This window comes from Colobus angolensis, unplaced genomic scaffold (genome assembly GCF_000951035.1).
Source record: "Colobus angolensis palliatus isolate OR3802 unplaced genomic scaffold, Cang.pa_1.0 Scaffold3, whole genome shotgun sequence".
NCBI classification, from domain to species: domain Eukaryota; kingdom Metazoa; phylum Chordata; class Mammalia; order Primates; family Cercopithecidae; genus Colobus; species Colobus angolensis.
Window position 1 is genome coordinate 21,697,462 of NW_012116265.1, and position 14,696 is coordinate 21,712,157.

The following is a 14,696-nucleotide window of genomic DNA, read 5'->3' on the forward strand; positions in this document are numbered from 1 at the left end:
AAGGCAGAGAAGGCTTCATGACTTCCATCAGATCGGGAAGCAGGCTCTGCCCTCATCCTGTCTATGCCATATTTTGCCTTGGTGTGCCTTTCTGGGTGCCTCTCTCTTCATCTCTGAAAAGGGCACCGAGTGGATGGAGGGATATGTGGCACAGCTCTGGAAAACCTGCTATCCAGACTTAACTCAGAAATGCTTTCAGGTCCTGTGAGGGGGAGCTGAGGAAGGGTCAGTGTGGCGGCCACAGGCTCAATGCTGGCCCAGTGTGATCCCTCGGATTCCAGCCCTCTCTCTGCAGGTGGCCCGGGCAGATACTACTGCCCAGCTCTTGCTGCTGCCATCTGGCGTCCCCTGTCCTTCTGCAACTCCCTGATAGCCGCAAGTCCTGGGTGCTCAGGTCCTTCTGGCTTCTGGGTGAGAGGAAAGTAGTCGTGTTCCTTTATCCAGAGTCCAGAGATGGTGGGGAAGGAAGGGCTTGAAAGGAGCTGTTCCCCTGCCTCATTGTTCAGGCGGGCCCTTGACTCTCGAGCTGGGGCACGGGTCTCCTCCATCTCCCTTGCCCGCCCTAGGTTCCGTAGGGCCCTCTGTCCACTCTCTCAGGCCTGCCGTGAAAAGAAGGAAGTGGCCGGGAGGCTTGCAGGTGAAAACGGCCATCTGCTGACAAGAGTACCTACAAGGCTTTCTCTGCCTGGAAGGCCACGTCTGACCAGTAGGTGAAAGATGCGGGAACCTGGCTCTAAAGGAAGAAGCCAGTGTTGGTTTTTCCAAGGACCAGAAGGGGTCAAGTGTCCAGAGACGAAGTCAGTGAGTGCTCCTCAGCCCCATGCTGGGCAGACAGGAGAACCAGGTTCACAGAGGGAGGCTGCCTAGGCTGAATCCCTGGCTGGAAATAACCTTCTGGGTCAGCATCTTCCCATGGCCCCTGCAATTTCTCACACAAATGGATGACACCCCTCAATCAACGCCACATGGGAGGTCACCTTCTGTCATCTCTGTCAGCACTGAGGAGGAGCTGCTGAGCCCCTCTGGAAAGGCCCTGAGGACCCCAGGAGCTCTGCACACTCCCTGCGGTTCCTGAGGACTCAGGGTCATTTTTGCAGGATGATTTGGGGGCCACATGAAAATGCACATCACTCAGCTGGATACAGAGATGTCCTGGAGCTGATGGAAATACAAATTTCAGAATCATTTTTTTTGGTGGGGAGATAGGATCTTACTTTGTCACCCAAACTGGAGTGCAGTGGCTCCATCTTGGCTCACTGCAACCTCCGCCTCTCAGGTTCAAGCAATTCTCCTGTCTCAGCCTCCTGAGTAGCTGGGACTACAGGGGCATGTCACCATCCTCAGCTAATTTTTGCATTTTTAGCAAAGACGGGGTTTCACCATGTTGGCTGGTCTGGTCTTGAACTCCTGACCTCAAGTAATCTGCCTGCCTCAGCCTCCCAAAATGCTGGGATGATAGGCGTGAGCCATTGCACCAGGTCCCAGAATCAAATTTAATAAACTTTTATGTAAAAATAAAAAGGTTTTCTTTGTCACATAAAACCAAGAATTTTTTTAAGTACAACTGAAAACAACAGGCATGCTGTAGGAAGATGAAGGGGAGGGGAAAGAAAAGGAGGGAGGGAGAGGGAAAGGGGAAGGAGGCAGAGGGGGACGGTATGGGGTAACATTCCTTAGACAGCAGTTTTCTCCCCTGCACACACTGTGGACTCGCCTCTGCCTTCTGTCTGCCTTGGAGTTGACCTGCCTTGTCTCTCTCAGGCAACAGCAAAACTGCTGTCACAACAGCATCCTGACGTCCTGTATGTGTTTACCATCATTGGTTTCGAGGAACCTTTGTGTCAATTTGAAATTCAGAACAGGCTTTGGTTAGTGTTGGCCATCTTCGAGCTCCACAGGCCTGAGCCGGGGACTCGGAACCCAGGCTGCCCAGGCCACACTTCCCCCTGCAGAGAGCCGCAGCAGCTCCTCTCTGCACATCTGCTGTCCATGGGAGGCCCACTGAGGCTTTGGAAGCTTCTGCTCTTATCAAAAACCTGCAGGTACCGCTCCTCCTCGAGGGCAGTGGCAGGGAGTGAGATGCCAGTAGCCGCATGAAATCCACCCATCCTGTACTAAGTCTCCATGGCTTGCAGCAGAAGGGCCGTTGTGATTGGCAGGACACAAGGACTGGTATCTGGGAGACCACCTGTCCTGCCTCATCCCTGGTCCCTGCCAATTGTCATAGCAGCAGTGGGGAGGCAGCCCCCGTGCAGGCATTTGATCTGTGTTCATGACTTAGAAATGCTGGCGGGGAAACTAGCTTTTGGAGTGAGACAGCCTGGGCTCAGACACCACTGGGGCGAAGCCGTGGAGAACAGGACTGGTGGACCATCTAGGGGCTGCCCCAGCGGGAGCCTCCTTTCTCCTTAGAGGCTTTCAAGGAAGAGGATTTTCTCAAGGCTGGCTGGGTAAGACAAACCATTTGGCCCTTGATCATTCTCCATCCTACCAGGAGGTCTGGGCAGCCCCTTAGTCACCAGTTAACATAACTTTTCATAAACTAGAATTTTCATGGGTTAGAAAATACAGTTTTTGGTTCGTTCCCAGAGAAAAAGCAAACTCCAGGAGAGAAGAAAGTGTTTCTGTGCCCTCTGCTGGTCAACCGGAGATGTAGGAAGCAGGGCTTAAACTTGGTTTAGTTCCTGGCGGGGCTGAAATTCCCGGGTGCCTATGTAAGTAAGTAACCACCCCCAGCACCACTGAAGCTGAGTTCTGTTCACTGGGCACTGGCTGAACTGCAGATGGTTGTGGTGTCGTGGAAGTCACCTCTGTTCCTATTAATCATGGGTTTGGTAAGTGGTGGATCCTGCTGGGCCTAGTGAACCTTCTGAGGTCTTCCTAGGACTCAGGGCAACTGCCAGAGACAAGAGCTCTCCAGACGAACCTGGCACCCCACTGTGTTCTCTTTTAATTGCTTCTCCCTTCAGCCGACACTGTGTGGAACTCGGATCATCAATCTGCAGGTTAGAAGAACAACTACCTTCTCTCAGGAGATGTTACAGCTCATAAAAAATGTACGGGGGACACTCTTTGCTGTGGGTTTTGATTTTTAACTCATTCTGTGCCATGCAGCAGAGGGTGTCAAGCCAGGGAGGACAAAGATTTGTGTAGGAGAGATGTGGGAGAGGGCGAAAAGATGGCAAGAAGAGACTGTCATTATTCTGGGAAAATGCACAAAGCAGGCAGAAGGATGAGGCCAAGAAACGGAGTGGAGCTCCCTGCATCAGAGCTGTGAGGCCCCTGCCTTGTGGACAGAAGCCATGTGCATTCCCAAGGTGCTCAGCAAACAGCTGTCTGTGGGTCCAGTCAGTGCAAAGGGAGCCTGCACCTAGCTCGGGGTGGGTCAGAAAAGGAGGAAAAGAGGTAGACCCTGCCACAGAGAGCTCACAGCTTCAGCAAAACGCGCTGCTGGTCATACCCCACCCAGTCCACGGAGATGGCGTCCCCATCCTCATCTCACAGACCCAACCAGAGGAAATTGATCAAAGGGGACGCCAACTTCCATTACGTCATCATAGAAATCATTCCTTAAAGGATTCAGGGTGACACTCTGGGGCTCCTCCATTCCACATTCTGAAGCTCTGATACAAATTCAGCTGCTTGGCTACTTAACTGGCACCCCATGGGTTGTGCAAAAATGTTATGATCTAAGCAGTCCTGTCACTGGAGAGATGAGAGGGAGCACAGGAGGACAGAGAAAGTGGAGAAGCACTTTGTAATCCACCCAGGTGAGTTCTGGTCAGGCTTTTTCCTGCCATGCTCCAATGCCAGTGGCCTGGGCCCCTCACCAATCCCGCGGAGAAGGAACGACTCCAGCACGGCCAATGTGGCAGGTTGGCAGGATCCTCAAGTTGTGCCATATTGCACAACTCCCAGGGGCCTCCATGGCATGGGCCACAGTGGAGGTGCATCTGTACGGCCGTGCCTGGCTGCCCTGATATTTATTCAGTCAGCTCTGAATCCGCAGGCCCTGTGCCACGGTTGGTGCCAAGCTGATATCTGCAGCTGAAGGAATGAACACAAAGGAATGGGGAAGAGGCTGCCCCATGACGGGTGACAGAAGAGTCCTACAGTTATGTGATTTACAGCTGAACTTCTCTCCCACCCACCATGTATCCAGTTATGCTGAATATCATAAAAATGGAATTTGGGCATCCAGAGAGGATTTTAGAGGCTCTTGGCTATCCTTTTCCTCCCTGCTATTCTATTTTTCTTACTCCCTTTCCTGTCATGGAGCAGGGATGACCCTCTGAAGTCTGGGTTTCTGCATGCTGGGGGTGTGGCTTAGGCTCTGGTACATGAGCACATGCTCACACGCATGCTTTCACCCAAGATTAAATGTAGCCCTCCTGGCACAGCGAAAGGAGCTGGCAGAGGCGCAGGAGGTGATGGCAGGAAGAAGCACTGAACACCTGCCAGGGACACACTCCTTGGTGCACTCTGAGTTTTAAGTGTGATGCATAACTTGTGAAACGAGTCTGAACTGATATGTGGTTCTGGCTACATGCAGGGCTTTCTGGAATGAATGCTCTGACCAGGCAAGGTGGCAGCTGAGCCAATGGATGCTCCTGGGACCCTCATAATGACCAAACTCTGGTTCATTCTTCAAGCTCTCTGCAACAGTGCATGCAGCAGAGGGTCCTGAGGCTACTTGTGGGCTTAGAAGTAGTTAGGTAAAGGAAGCCTCTATACCACTCCATCTTGTAGACCCAAGGGGAACAAGTAAGAAGGGGAGACTAGAAGGACTCCTGGGGGTGGCTCATAGGGATCATGGAGGGGGTGGAAACTGGGACTGAGCTGGCTACACAGAGAGGCCAGCTGGGTCCATCAAGCTGGCCACAGAGAGCTCTCCTTCCTATACCTGGGAGGCTAGTCTGAGCACCACCCTAGTGAAGATTATTAGAAATCAAACCTTCTGTTACAAATACTTCATTAGGCATTGAAGTGAAGCTCTGAGATGTGTTTGGAATCATGCCTCAGCATAAGGAAAGGCTCTTGTATAATAACCCAAAATAAGATACTTAGCCTTATCTGGTTTATAACAGACACGTGGATGCCTAGAACAGCATGCTCCGTACAGCTAGTCGGCATCTACCTGTCCTCCCAGGACCTTACGGAGTGGGAGAGGCCCATCGGCCACCCCTTTTCTCATTTGGTCCTCCAGCTTGGAATATTCTCTATCCTTCTTCTTTGTCTACTATTATCCTGTGCATTCTTCAAAGTCCAGCTTATGATTTAACCACTTCAGTTTTGATTCTTCTCCTTTAAATGCTTTCAAAATGGTTCTTAGAGTTTACGCTCATTTATAGACATTCAATGACTCAATAATTTCTTGTGTTTTTTCCTCAAGGACCTACAAGGTCGTTGCAGGCAAAGATCACACATCTTGACTTGTGTCTCTCAGCAGACTCTCACAGGGCTTGATACAGCACAGGTGTAGCATAAATATCACTTGATTGATGTATGGGACCGAGATGGTCTCACTTGAAATAAGTGCATGGATGTTGCACATTAACTTTGGAGGGGTAGTTCTTTGCCTGCAGTACATGCTCTGAGTTTTTTTTTTTTTTTGAGACGGAGTCTTGCTCTATTGCTCAGGCTGTAGTGCAGTGGCCAGATCTCGGTTCACTGCAAGCTCCGCCTCCCGGGTTTACACCATTCTCCTGCCTCAGCCTCCCGAATAGCTGGGACTACAGGTGCCCACCACTTCGCCTGGCTAGTTTTTTGTATTTTTTAGTAGAGACGGTGAGTTTTTAAAGTAATACAATATTTAAACATTATTAAGACATCTTTAAAGAAAACAGCACTGGAAGATGGGTGTTACTCTACTATATAAACCAGAACCTGGTACAAAGAAAAGAGAGAGATTCCATCTTACCCATTAAGAAGTCACCAGTTTGCTAAGATCACTAGATAAGTCTCAGATAAGTCACATTTTCTGCAGATTTCTGATTCTTCATCTAATACCATAAAAGTCTAAATAAACAAGTTCCCAAATTTTTCATGATCAAGGAGACTTTTCCTTTTAATTTACCCCCTTCCTCTCATATTGGACCTGAGGTTTTGAATATCATATTTTTTCTCCTATTAAACAGTAATTATTAATACATTTCCCTCATCAGGTATTATAGACCAATAGGAACAATCAGGTGTTCTCACTGGCATCAGATGATCAGAGTAACCACTATTTGGAGTTGACAGAAGTCATTCTCAAAGAAAAAACCATGTTTTTATTAGCTGCTACAGTTACATCTCCAGTTATCGAGTGATATTTACTTTGCTCTTTGAAATTCTGAAATGAACCCACTGACTCCTCCCTCTTCTGTTTAGCTTCTCAGATATTCAGGACCCCAGACTGGGAATTTTTGAGGAGAGAGCCTCTGAGATGCCTCTCTACTCTAAGTTCCCTGGTTCTATGGCTGTACTTAACGAATGACGTTGTCAAATCCACTCGACTATCTAATTATTATTGAAGACTTATTTCCAATTAGTTAAACAAAGGTCACATAGACTTGAACTGAAGTACGCTGGTGTTAGTAGGTGCTATTATGGTGGTGACAGAGTTGCATATTTTAATTTGTTCTTCTCTATTTCAGCCTCAGCCAGATTAGCTGGCATTTGAATTTGAACCCTGATAATGTTTCATTGAGAAAGAGAGATGGAGAGACGGATTATGAAAATTTCTTCACACATATTCCGCACACAGCTCAAACTTAGAGAGATTTACCTGAGGTTTTCTGAACTGAATTCAGACTCCAGGAATCGTAGAAACTGGTCCCGCCCCACCTGGTCCTTCAATATCTCATCGAAAGAGAAGCCCCATCTTTTTACTCGCTGTTGGCTGGGCTCTTTGCTTTGGGGTGAAGGAAGAAGGTTTAAAAAAGATCAGTACCAGAGAAAAGCTTGTGTCATATTCTCTTCAGTGACTGAAATCTGTTTTGCAGTCACTCACCAAAAGGAAACACCTCATATTTAAGGGGCAGATTCTACAAAAGCTGCACAAATTCCAAATGCAGACTTTGGTACACCAACAGTAACCAATGGTGAACAGTTTCTTTAAGGAGGCATGTTAAGTGATGGTCACCAGCATTACCTTCAAATGGCTGCTGTCTACCATGCCATTGATTAAGCTCCCTGGACTGTTCCTATCAATTATGGACCCACCTTTTGATTCTGTAATTTTTTCACTAGTACTATAACCCAGGATGCTTCATGGACCCAATCTTTCATCAAAACACATTATCCCCCACCTCCCATTCCTTCCTCAATCCTCAGGGGAGAAATTAGGGTCCTGTTTCGAGCCAAGTGATGTACAGCTGGTCAGAAATGTATTGACACATCCAGAATAAAGCATATTCTCTTGTCAGAAGCAGAATGTTACATGCATTTATTACCAACCATGTACGGCGCTTCCTGTGTATTAGACACTGTCTCAAGCATTTGAAATCTGCTAACTCACTGAGTCCTCACAACTACTCTGTGAAAAATGTACTAGTATTATTCCCATTTTCCAGATAGGGAAAGTGAGGCCTCATGATAGTTTGCCTAAGGACACACAGCTAGGAAGTAATGAAGTCAAGAATCAAATCTAGACAGCAAGGCTCTAGAGGGCATCCAGTTTTTTTTTCTTTTCCTTTTTTGAGATGGAGTCTCGCTCTGTCGCCCAGGCTGGAGTGCAGTGGCGTGATCACGGCTCGCTGCAACCTCCATCCCCTGGGTTCAAGCAATTCTCCTGCCTCAGCCTCCCGAGTGGCTGGGACTACAGGCGCGTACCACCACGTCTGGCTAATTTTTTTGTATTTTTAGTAAAGACAGGGTTTCACTGTGTTAGCCAGGATGGTCTTGATCTCCTGACCTTGTGACCACCCGCCTCAGCCTCCCAAAGTGCTGGGATTACAGGTGTGAGCCAATGCACCTGGCCCCAGTTCTTAATTCTGCTATGCTGCATAGCTCATCTTTGCTATGCTGTCTCACATTCAGACTAAAGTATGGGAACTATTCTAATTCTTCTGGTGTTGGGCAATAAGAATATTTCCTTCTGCTTCTGTCTTTCCATTTAAAGTCCACTTGCTGTATTTATTTTGTTGGCCCTTGAAACAGCAATAAGGTCCTAACTCACAAGTCACATGCTGCAACTCTTCCCTATTCAAGCTGTGGTCTGTGAACCAGAAGAACCACCATAGGCCCCACCTGCACCTGCTAAATCATAACCTACAGTTCAAGAAGAACCCAGGTGATTTACGTCCACATTACAACTTGGGAAACATTGGTCTGGTAATACTCATTTTTCCTCTTTTAAAAAGTAGACGCATATATTTTATTATTTCTAACAGACAGTAAGAGATTAAATCATGTTTCCTCTTATTATGGAGCTGACATATTCTCAATACTTAGAAAACTGCACTTAGTTAAAAAAAAAAGGGAGAGAGCTGTGTGTGGGAAAGCTTGGAAAGGCAAATAACTGTAGACTGGCGCTGTCCAGTACAATTTCCTGTGATGATGAAAATATTTCATAATTGTGCTCTCCAATATGGCAGCCACTAGCCCCATGTGGCTATTGGGCAGTTGAAAAGTGGCTAGTGTGACTGACGAACTGAATTTCAAATTGCATTTAATTTTAAATAATTCAAATTTAAATTTAAATAGCTACATGTGGCTAGTGGCTACTATATTGGTATGCAGCTCTAGATATACCCCATCCAAACCTAACTACTTCTGCACCAACACACGTAATCAGCAACAGCAGTATCTTCTAATTACAATGATGATGATCAATAGATCATGAGCTTGGGGGTCAGGGAGCCTCTGGCTTGCAACTCTGCATTTCCAGACATAGTCCAATAGGGTCATGGTGGTAGACTAACCCTATCAGGTCAAACAATGGGAGATTCCATGCAAGATCTCTTCCAAAGCACCAGGCTAGGCATGAAGACAAATCCTGGATTCTCTCAAACGCAAGTCACAGACCTAATCAAACTCAGTAACTTTCAAGGGAACCAAAAATACTGTTTATGGAAGAATTCTCCTGGGGTTGAGGCTAGCAGCAAATTTAAGCAAATGTCCAGAGACTGCAGGACAGTGTATCTTTCTGCCAAGGTCATGCTGTAAAGGATGGACCCAACCATTTGCTCTTTACCAGTGGAGGATTCAGGGCGCTCCAGGGATTGTACTAGTGGCAGCTGTACCTCGACTGAAGGCTGTGCCCATAGTAGCAGCTGTAGAAATTTACTCAGACTTTGTAGTGACTGCCTCATGGATGCACACTCACCAGCAGTGTCACCCCTTTCTGGTACCCAGGTGGTGAGTCCACATTCGTTCCACCAGATTCCTTGGTGGTGGCAAGAGTGGGAGAAAGGCAATTTTTGGAGTGGGCCAGAAATCTTGGGGTGTCACTGTAGATGTAGAATTAGAGGGAGGCTTAGGACAGAAGTTGGGGGTATCTGGAAAATTGCAAGGTCACAATTCAGCAGAAATAAGTGGGTCTAGAGAGCCAGGGTACCCTGATGTATTAGTTTCTTAGGATTGCCATAACAAAGGACTAACAAACTGGGTGGCTTAAAAGAGCAGAAATTCATTCTCTCACAGTTCTGGAGGCTAGACGTCCAAAATCAAGGTGTTGACAGGGCCATGCTCCCTTGGAAGGCTTTAGGGGAGAACCAGCTTCACGACTTTTCCTTAGCCTCTGACGTCGGCATTCTTCAGCTTGCGGATGCATCACTGCACTCTCTCCTCCTGTGTTTCTGTGTCTCCACATGGTGTTTGCTCTGTATGTGTCTGTGTCTCTGCTTTCTCTTCTTACAAAGTCATCAGTCATATTGGATTAGAGGCCCACCCTATTCAAGTATGACCTCATCTTAACTAATTGCATCTGCAACAACTCAATTTCCAAATAAGTCAGATTCTGAGGTTCTGGGAAAGAGATGAATTTTTAGATGATACAATGTAACCACGTATCCTTGGCTTCCCTCAACTATCCATTATTCACAATCGTATTTCCACAACTGGATGATCTACATTTCTTCCTTGTTTTCCTAGTACGATTTCACCATTGGGAATCTGTTCTATTCAAAGCTTCCTGGATACAACTTCCCTATACATATCTCTTCTGTATCGCTTCAGTATTCCCAGTATCATCCACTTTAAGATTTAAGAAAAGACTTGAACATGTTGCTACCACTGAATGGTCTCTTGTGGTTATAACATAATTCTGCAAATTAAAATATCTTTCAACATCCAACTCCAGGTGAGTGGTACAATAACTGTCTCTCAGCCAAATTCAAGCAAACAATCCACAGAAGCACAGCCTCTTTACAACCATTATGTAGAGATATGTCCTTGGGACAAATTCTCTAGTAGAGTTTTGTGTCAGCATTTGGGTTTTCAAGAGTTTGCACTGTCTTTCCAGCTATCTTTTTAGCTCTTTGAGGTCAGGGACCATATCTCATGTGTCTTTGTACTGAGCATAGGACTTTTCACATGGCAAATGTTCAGCACTAAAATGAAATCAATTTAGAAATGTGTATAGTGATGTGGGTGAAGTGTCCTTATCCTGACAGTGTTTTCTAATCGCTAGCTGGATGCCTTTTTCTAACTCTTACTTGTCCTCTGTGTCTCATCATTCTCACCAAGTTCCTGCCTCCCACTGGACAACCCAAACCAACACACAGCAAAGGCAGGTGGCTCTCCAGGGGTATCTGTCTTTCATTCCTGCTGACCCCCCAGCTAGAGATGGAGGAAAGCTGCCAAACTGAGGACAAGAAAGCCAGATTCAAAGGAAGCAACAGTCTATATCAAAGCTCATTTCTGCAGGAGCTTCCTAGTGCTAGGCATGGTGTAAGGAGCTTTCCTTACAGTGCCCCCTTTAAATCTTAATATAAGCCAGGGAGGCTGACAATAGTATTTAAACATCCAGAGTTCAAAAGAGGTCAGATTGTCCAAGGCCACACAGCTGGTAGGTGGCAGTCTGGAAGTGGATCCCAGGACTGCCTGTCTTCAAAGCCTATTCTTTGTTTCTACTCTGTTACCTTGCCTTCTACTGCATTTGCCTCTTTCAACATCTAAACAAAGATTTGGGGAAGATATGCGCTATCTTCAAAACACTTAAGAATTATGTTAAGGACTAAATGTTTGTGTCCCTCTCCAAATTAATATGTTGAAATCTTGATCCACAATGTGATGGTATTAGGAGGCAGGATATTTGGGAGGCGATTTGGTCATGAGTGGGATTAGTACTCTATAAGAGAACCAGAGAGAGCTCTCTTTCCCTTCTGTCATGTGAAGACACAGCAGGAAGACAGCCATGTATGAACTAGAAAGCAGATCCTTACCAGATCTGAATTTGCCAGCACCCTGATCTTGGATTTTCTAGCTCCAGAACTGTGAGAAATAAACTTCTGTTGTTTATAAGCCACACAGTCTGTAGTATTTTTGTAATTGCAGCCCTAACAGATTAAGACAGAAATTCGTACTGCGAGTGGGATGCTGCTGTAATGAACAACCAAAAATGTGAACGTGGCTTACAGGGTAATGAATAGAAGCTGGAAGGTTTTGAGATATATGTTAGAAAAAGCCTAAATTGGCTGGGTGTGGTGGCTCACATCGGTAATCCCAGCACTTTGTGAGGCCGGGGCGGGCGGATCACAAGCTCAGGAGTTTAAGACCAGCCTGGCCAACATGGCAAAACACCATCTTTACTAAAAGTACAAAAATTAGCTGGGCGTGGTGGCGGGCACCTGTAATCCCAGCTACTCAGGAGGCTGAGGCAGGATAATTACTTGAACCTGGGAGGCAGAGGTTGCAGTGAGCCGAGATCATGCCACTGCACTCCAGCTTGGATGACAGAGTGAGACTCCATCTTGAAAGGAAAGGGAAGGAAGGAAAAGAAAGGAAAGGAGAGAGGAGGGGAGGGAAAGGGAGCCTAAACTGCTGTAACTAGGCCTTTAAAGGATATTCTGGTGAGGGCTCAGAAAGAAAAGAGGAGAGCTGTAAAGAAAGCCTCAGTCTTCCTAGATAATACCTAAATAATCCTGAACAGAATATTGGTAGAAATATAGATGGTAAAGGCCATTCTGATGAGTTTTAGACATAAATGAGACATATATCACTGGAAACTAGAGAAAAGTTGATCCTTGTTATAAAGTGGCAAAGAATTTGGCTGAATTTTGTTTGGTTCTAGTATTTTGTGAAAGGTAAAAATTGTAAGCAATGAAATTAAATATTTAGCTGAGGCAATTTCTGAGCAATGTGTTGAAGGTGCAGGTTGGCTCTTCCTGACTACTTATAGTAAAACGTGACTTAAAGACAGAATTGTTAAGCACACAAAGAAACCAGAACCTGAAGATTTAGAAAATTCTTTGTCTATCCATATTGCAAAAAATGAGACCACTAATAGTGTGGCCCAGTGACTGTTTGATAAGGATATTAGTATGGATGAGTCATCTCAACAGAATCCAGGAACTATTCTTCAAGACAATGGAAGAATTACTCAAAAGCAATTCAGAGTTCATCAGGGCTGCCACTTGCACCATAGGCCCAGAGTGCAAGGGGCATGTGGTGGGAGAGCAGAACAGTTTTAAAGGATCAATTCATCTCTTCAATTTAGGTAGGCCAGGATGCTCCTGCCCAGTGCCTTGGGATGGGGTCCCCACAGACAGCAATATGGGCTGTACCCAGCAGAGCCATGGTGGACTGGGCTGCCCAGAAGAGCTGCAGGCAAGGAACCCCAGCCTGGAAAAGCCACAGGGACCCCAGGAGAAAGCTTCTGTGGGGCCATCCCACCAAGCTGTAGGGATGATGCTGCCACCCAAATGGGCCTGGAAGACAGAGCATCAGCCCAGGAAAGCCACGGGTGTATGACTCCAGCCCAAGAGAGCTATGGAGGTAGGGTTGCTGCCCCAGTGAGTCTAAAAGACAGATCATCGAACCAAAGAGGATTATTCTAGAGCTTTAAGGTTTAATGTTTTTTGCCCTGTTACATTTTGGACTTACTTGGAACCCATTATCCCTTTCTTCTTTCCTATTTCTCTCTCTTTTTTTTTTTATTTGAATGAAAATGTCTATCCTATACCTGTCCCACCATTGCAGTTTGGAAGCACATAACTTGTTTGGTTTCACAGGTTCACAGCTGGAGAGGAATTTGCTCAGGATGAATGGTATCTTTAATCTCATTCATATCTGATTTAGATGATATGTAGATAAGACTTTGGACTTTAGAATTGATGCTAGAACAAGTTAAGACTTTGAGGACTATTGAGATGGAATGAAAGTATTTTGCATGCAAGAGGACAAAAATTCTGGGGATCTTGAGGTAGAATGTTGTGGACTGAATGTCTGTGTTCCCCTTCACATTTACATGTTGAAACCCTGACCCCCAATGTGATGGTTCTGGGAGGTGAAGCCTTTGGGAGGTAATTAGGTCATGTGGAATGGAATTAGTGTCCCTATAAAAGGACACCCCAGAGCTCTCTTGCCTTTCTGCCATGTGAGGACCCAGCCATGTATGAACCAGGAAGGAGGCCCTCACCAGACACCCAATCTGTGGCATCTCGACCTTGAACTTCCCAGCCTCCAGTACTGCGGAAAAAAAAATTCTATTGCTTTTAAGCCACATAGTATATGACATTTTTGCTTTAGCAGCCTGAACAGACTAAGACAAGTTATTAGAAAAATTATGAAATAATAAGGCAGTTCCTTAAAAAGAAAATAATCCAACATCCCCATCTCAGAGCCAAGGTTACTAAAGAAACAACCATAATTTTATTTAATACCTCAAGAACAACCTGAGGGTCCTGAATACTCCAATGAAGAGTGGTCCAGTTATTTCTTTTTCTTTTCCGTTTTCTTTTTTTGAGATGGAGTCTCACCCTGTCGTCCAGGCTAGTGTGCAATGGCACGATCTCAGCTCACTGCAACTTCCGCCTCCCAGGTTCAAACTATTCTCCTGCCTCAGCCTCCCGAGTAGCTGGGATTACAGCTGCCCGCCACCATGCCCAGCCAATTTTTGTATTTTTAGTAGAGACAGGGTTTCACCGTGTTGGCCAGGCTGGTCTCAAACTCCTGACCTCGTGATCTGCTCTCCTCAGCCTCCCAAAGTGCTGGGATTACAGGTGTAAGCCACTGCGCCTGGCCCAGTCATTTATGCTGTATAACAAACCATCCTAAAATCCAGGGGCTTAAAAAAGCAATTTATTAGTCTCTCTCACTCTCCTGTGGGTTGACTAGGCTCCACTGGGTGGTTCTCACTTGGGGCTCACATGGTTATAGCTGGAGGTGGGGTCATTTGGAGGTTTGACTGTGCTGTGCATCCAGGAGGGCTCATCACCTAACAGCTGATGCTAGTTGCTGACCAGGAGCTCAGCTGAGGCTGTTGACCAGACTGTCTGCACATGGCCTCTCCAGTGGTTTGGGCTTCTCCAAGCATGGCAGATGGATTCCAAGAAGGAATGTCTCAAGAGCAAATATTTCAAAATACCAAGGTGGAAGCCACCACAGGGGTTCTGGATTACTGGTTCTCAAACGGTTTCAGAGAGGGAAAAAGGTGTTCCCTCTCTTTTCATCTGGCCTCGGTCTTGGTGTCCTACTCGATGTAAAGAGGGAAGGCACCAATGGGGCCGGCCATATTTGGAGATCCACCACCATAGGAAAGGAACTTGACT

At 46.2% G+C, this 14,696-nt stretch overlaps 1 protein-coding gene across 11 annotated transcripts in view; it reads right to left on the reverse strand.

Moving 5' to 3' along the window:
- Positions 1-14,696, reverse strand: part of RGS6 (regulator of G-protein signaling 6) — a 656,379-nt gene that overhangs the window by 50,078 nt on the left and 591,605 nt on the right. For all 11 annotated transcript variants that reach the window (XR_001002633.1, XM_011949627.1, XM_011949623.1 and 8 more), the window contains one exon: positions 6,770-6,895. Coding sequence is in view for 10 of the 11 variants with exons in the window: in XM_011949627.1 (XP_011805017.1) it covers positions 6,770-6,895 (126 nt within the window). In the remaining variant the exon portion in view is untranslated. The remainder of the gene's footprint in view (positions 1-6,769; positions 6,896-14,696) is intronic.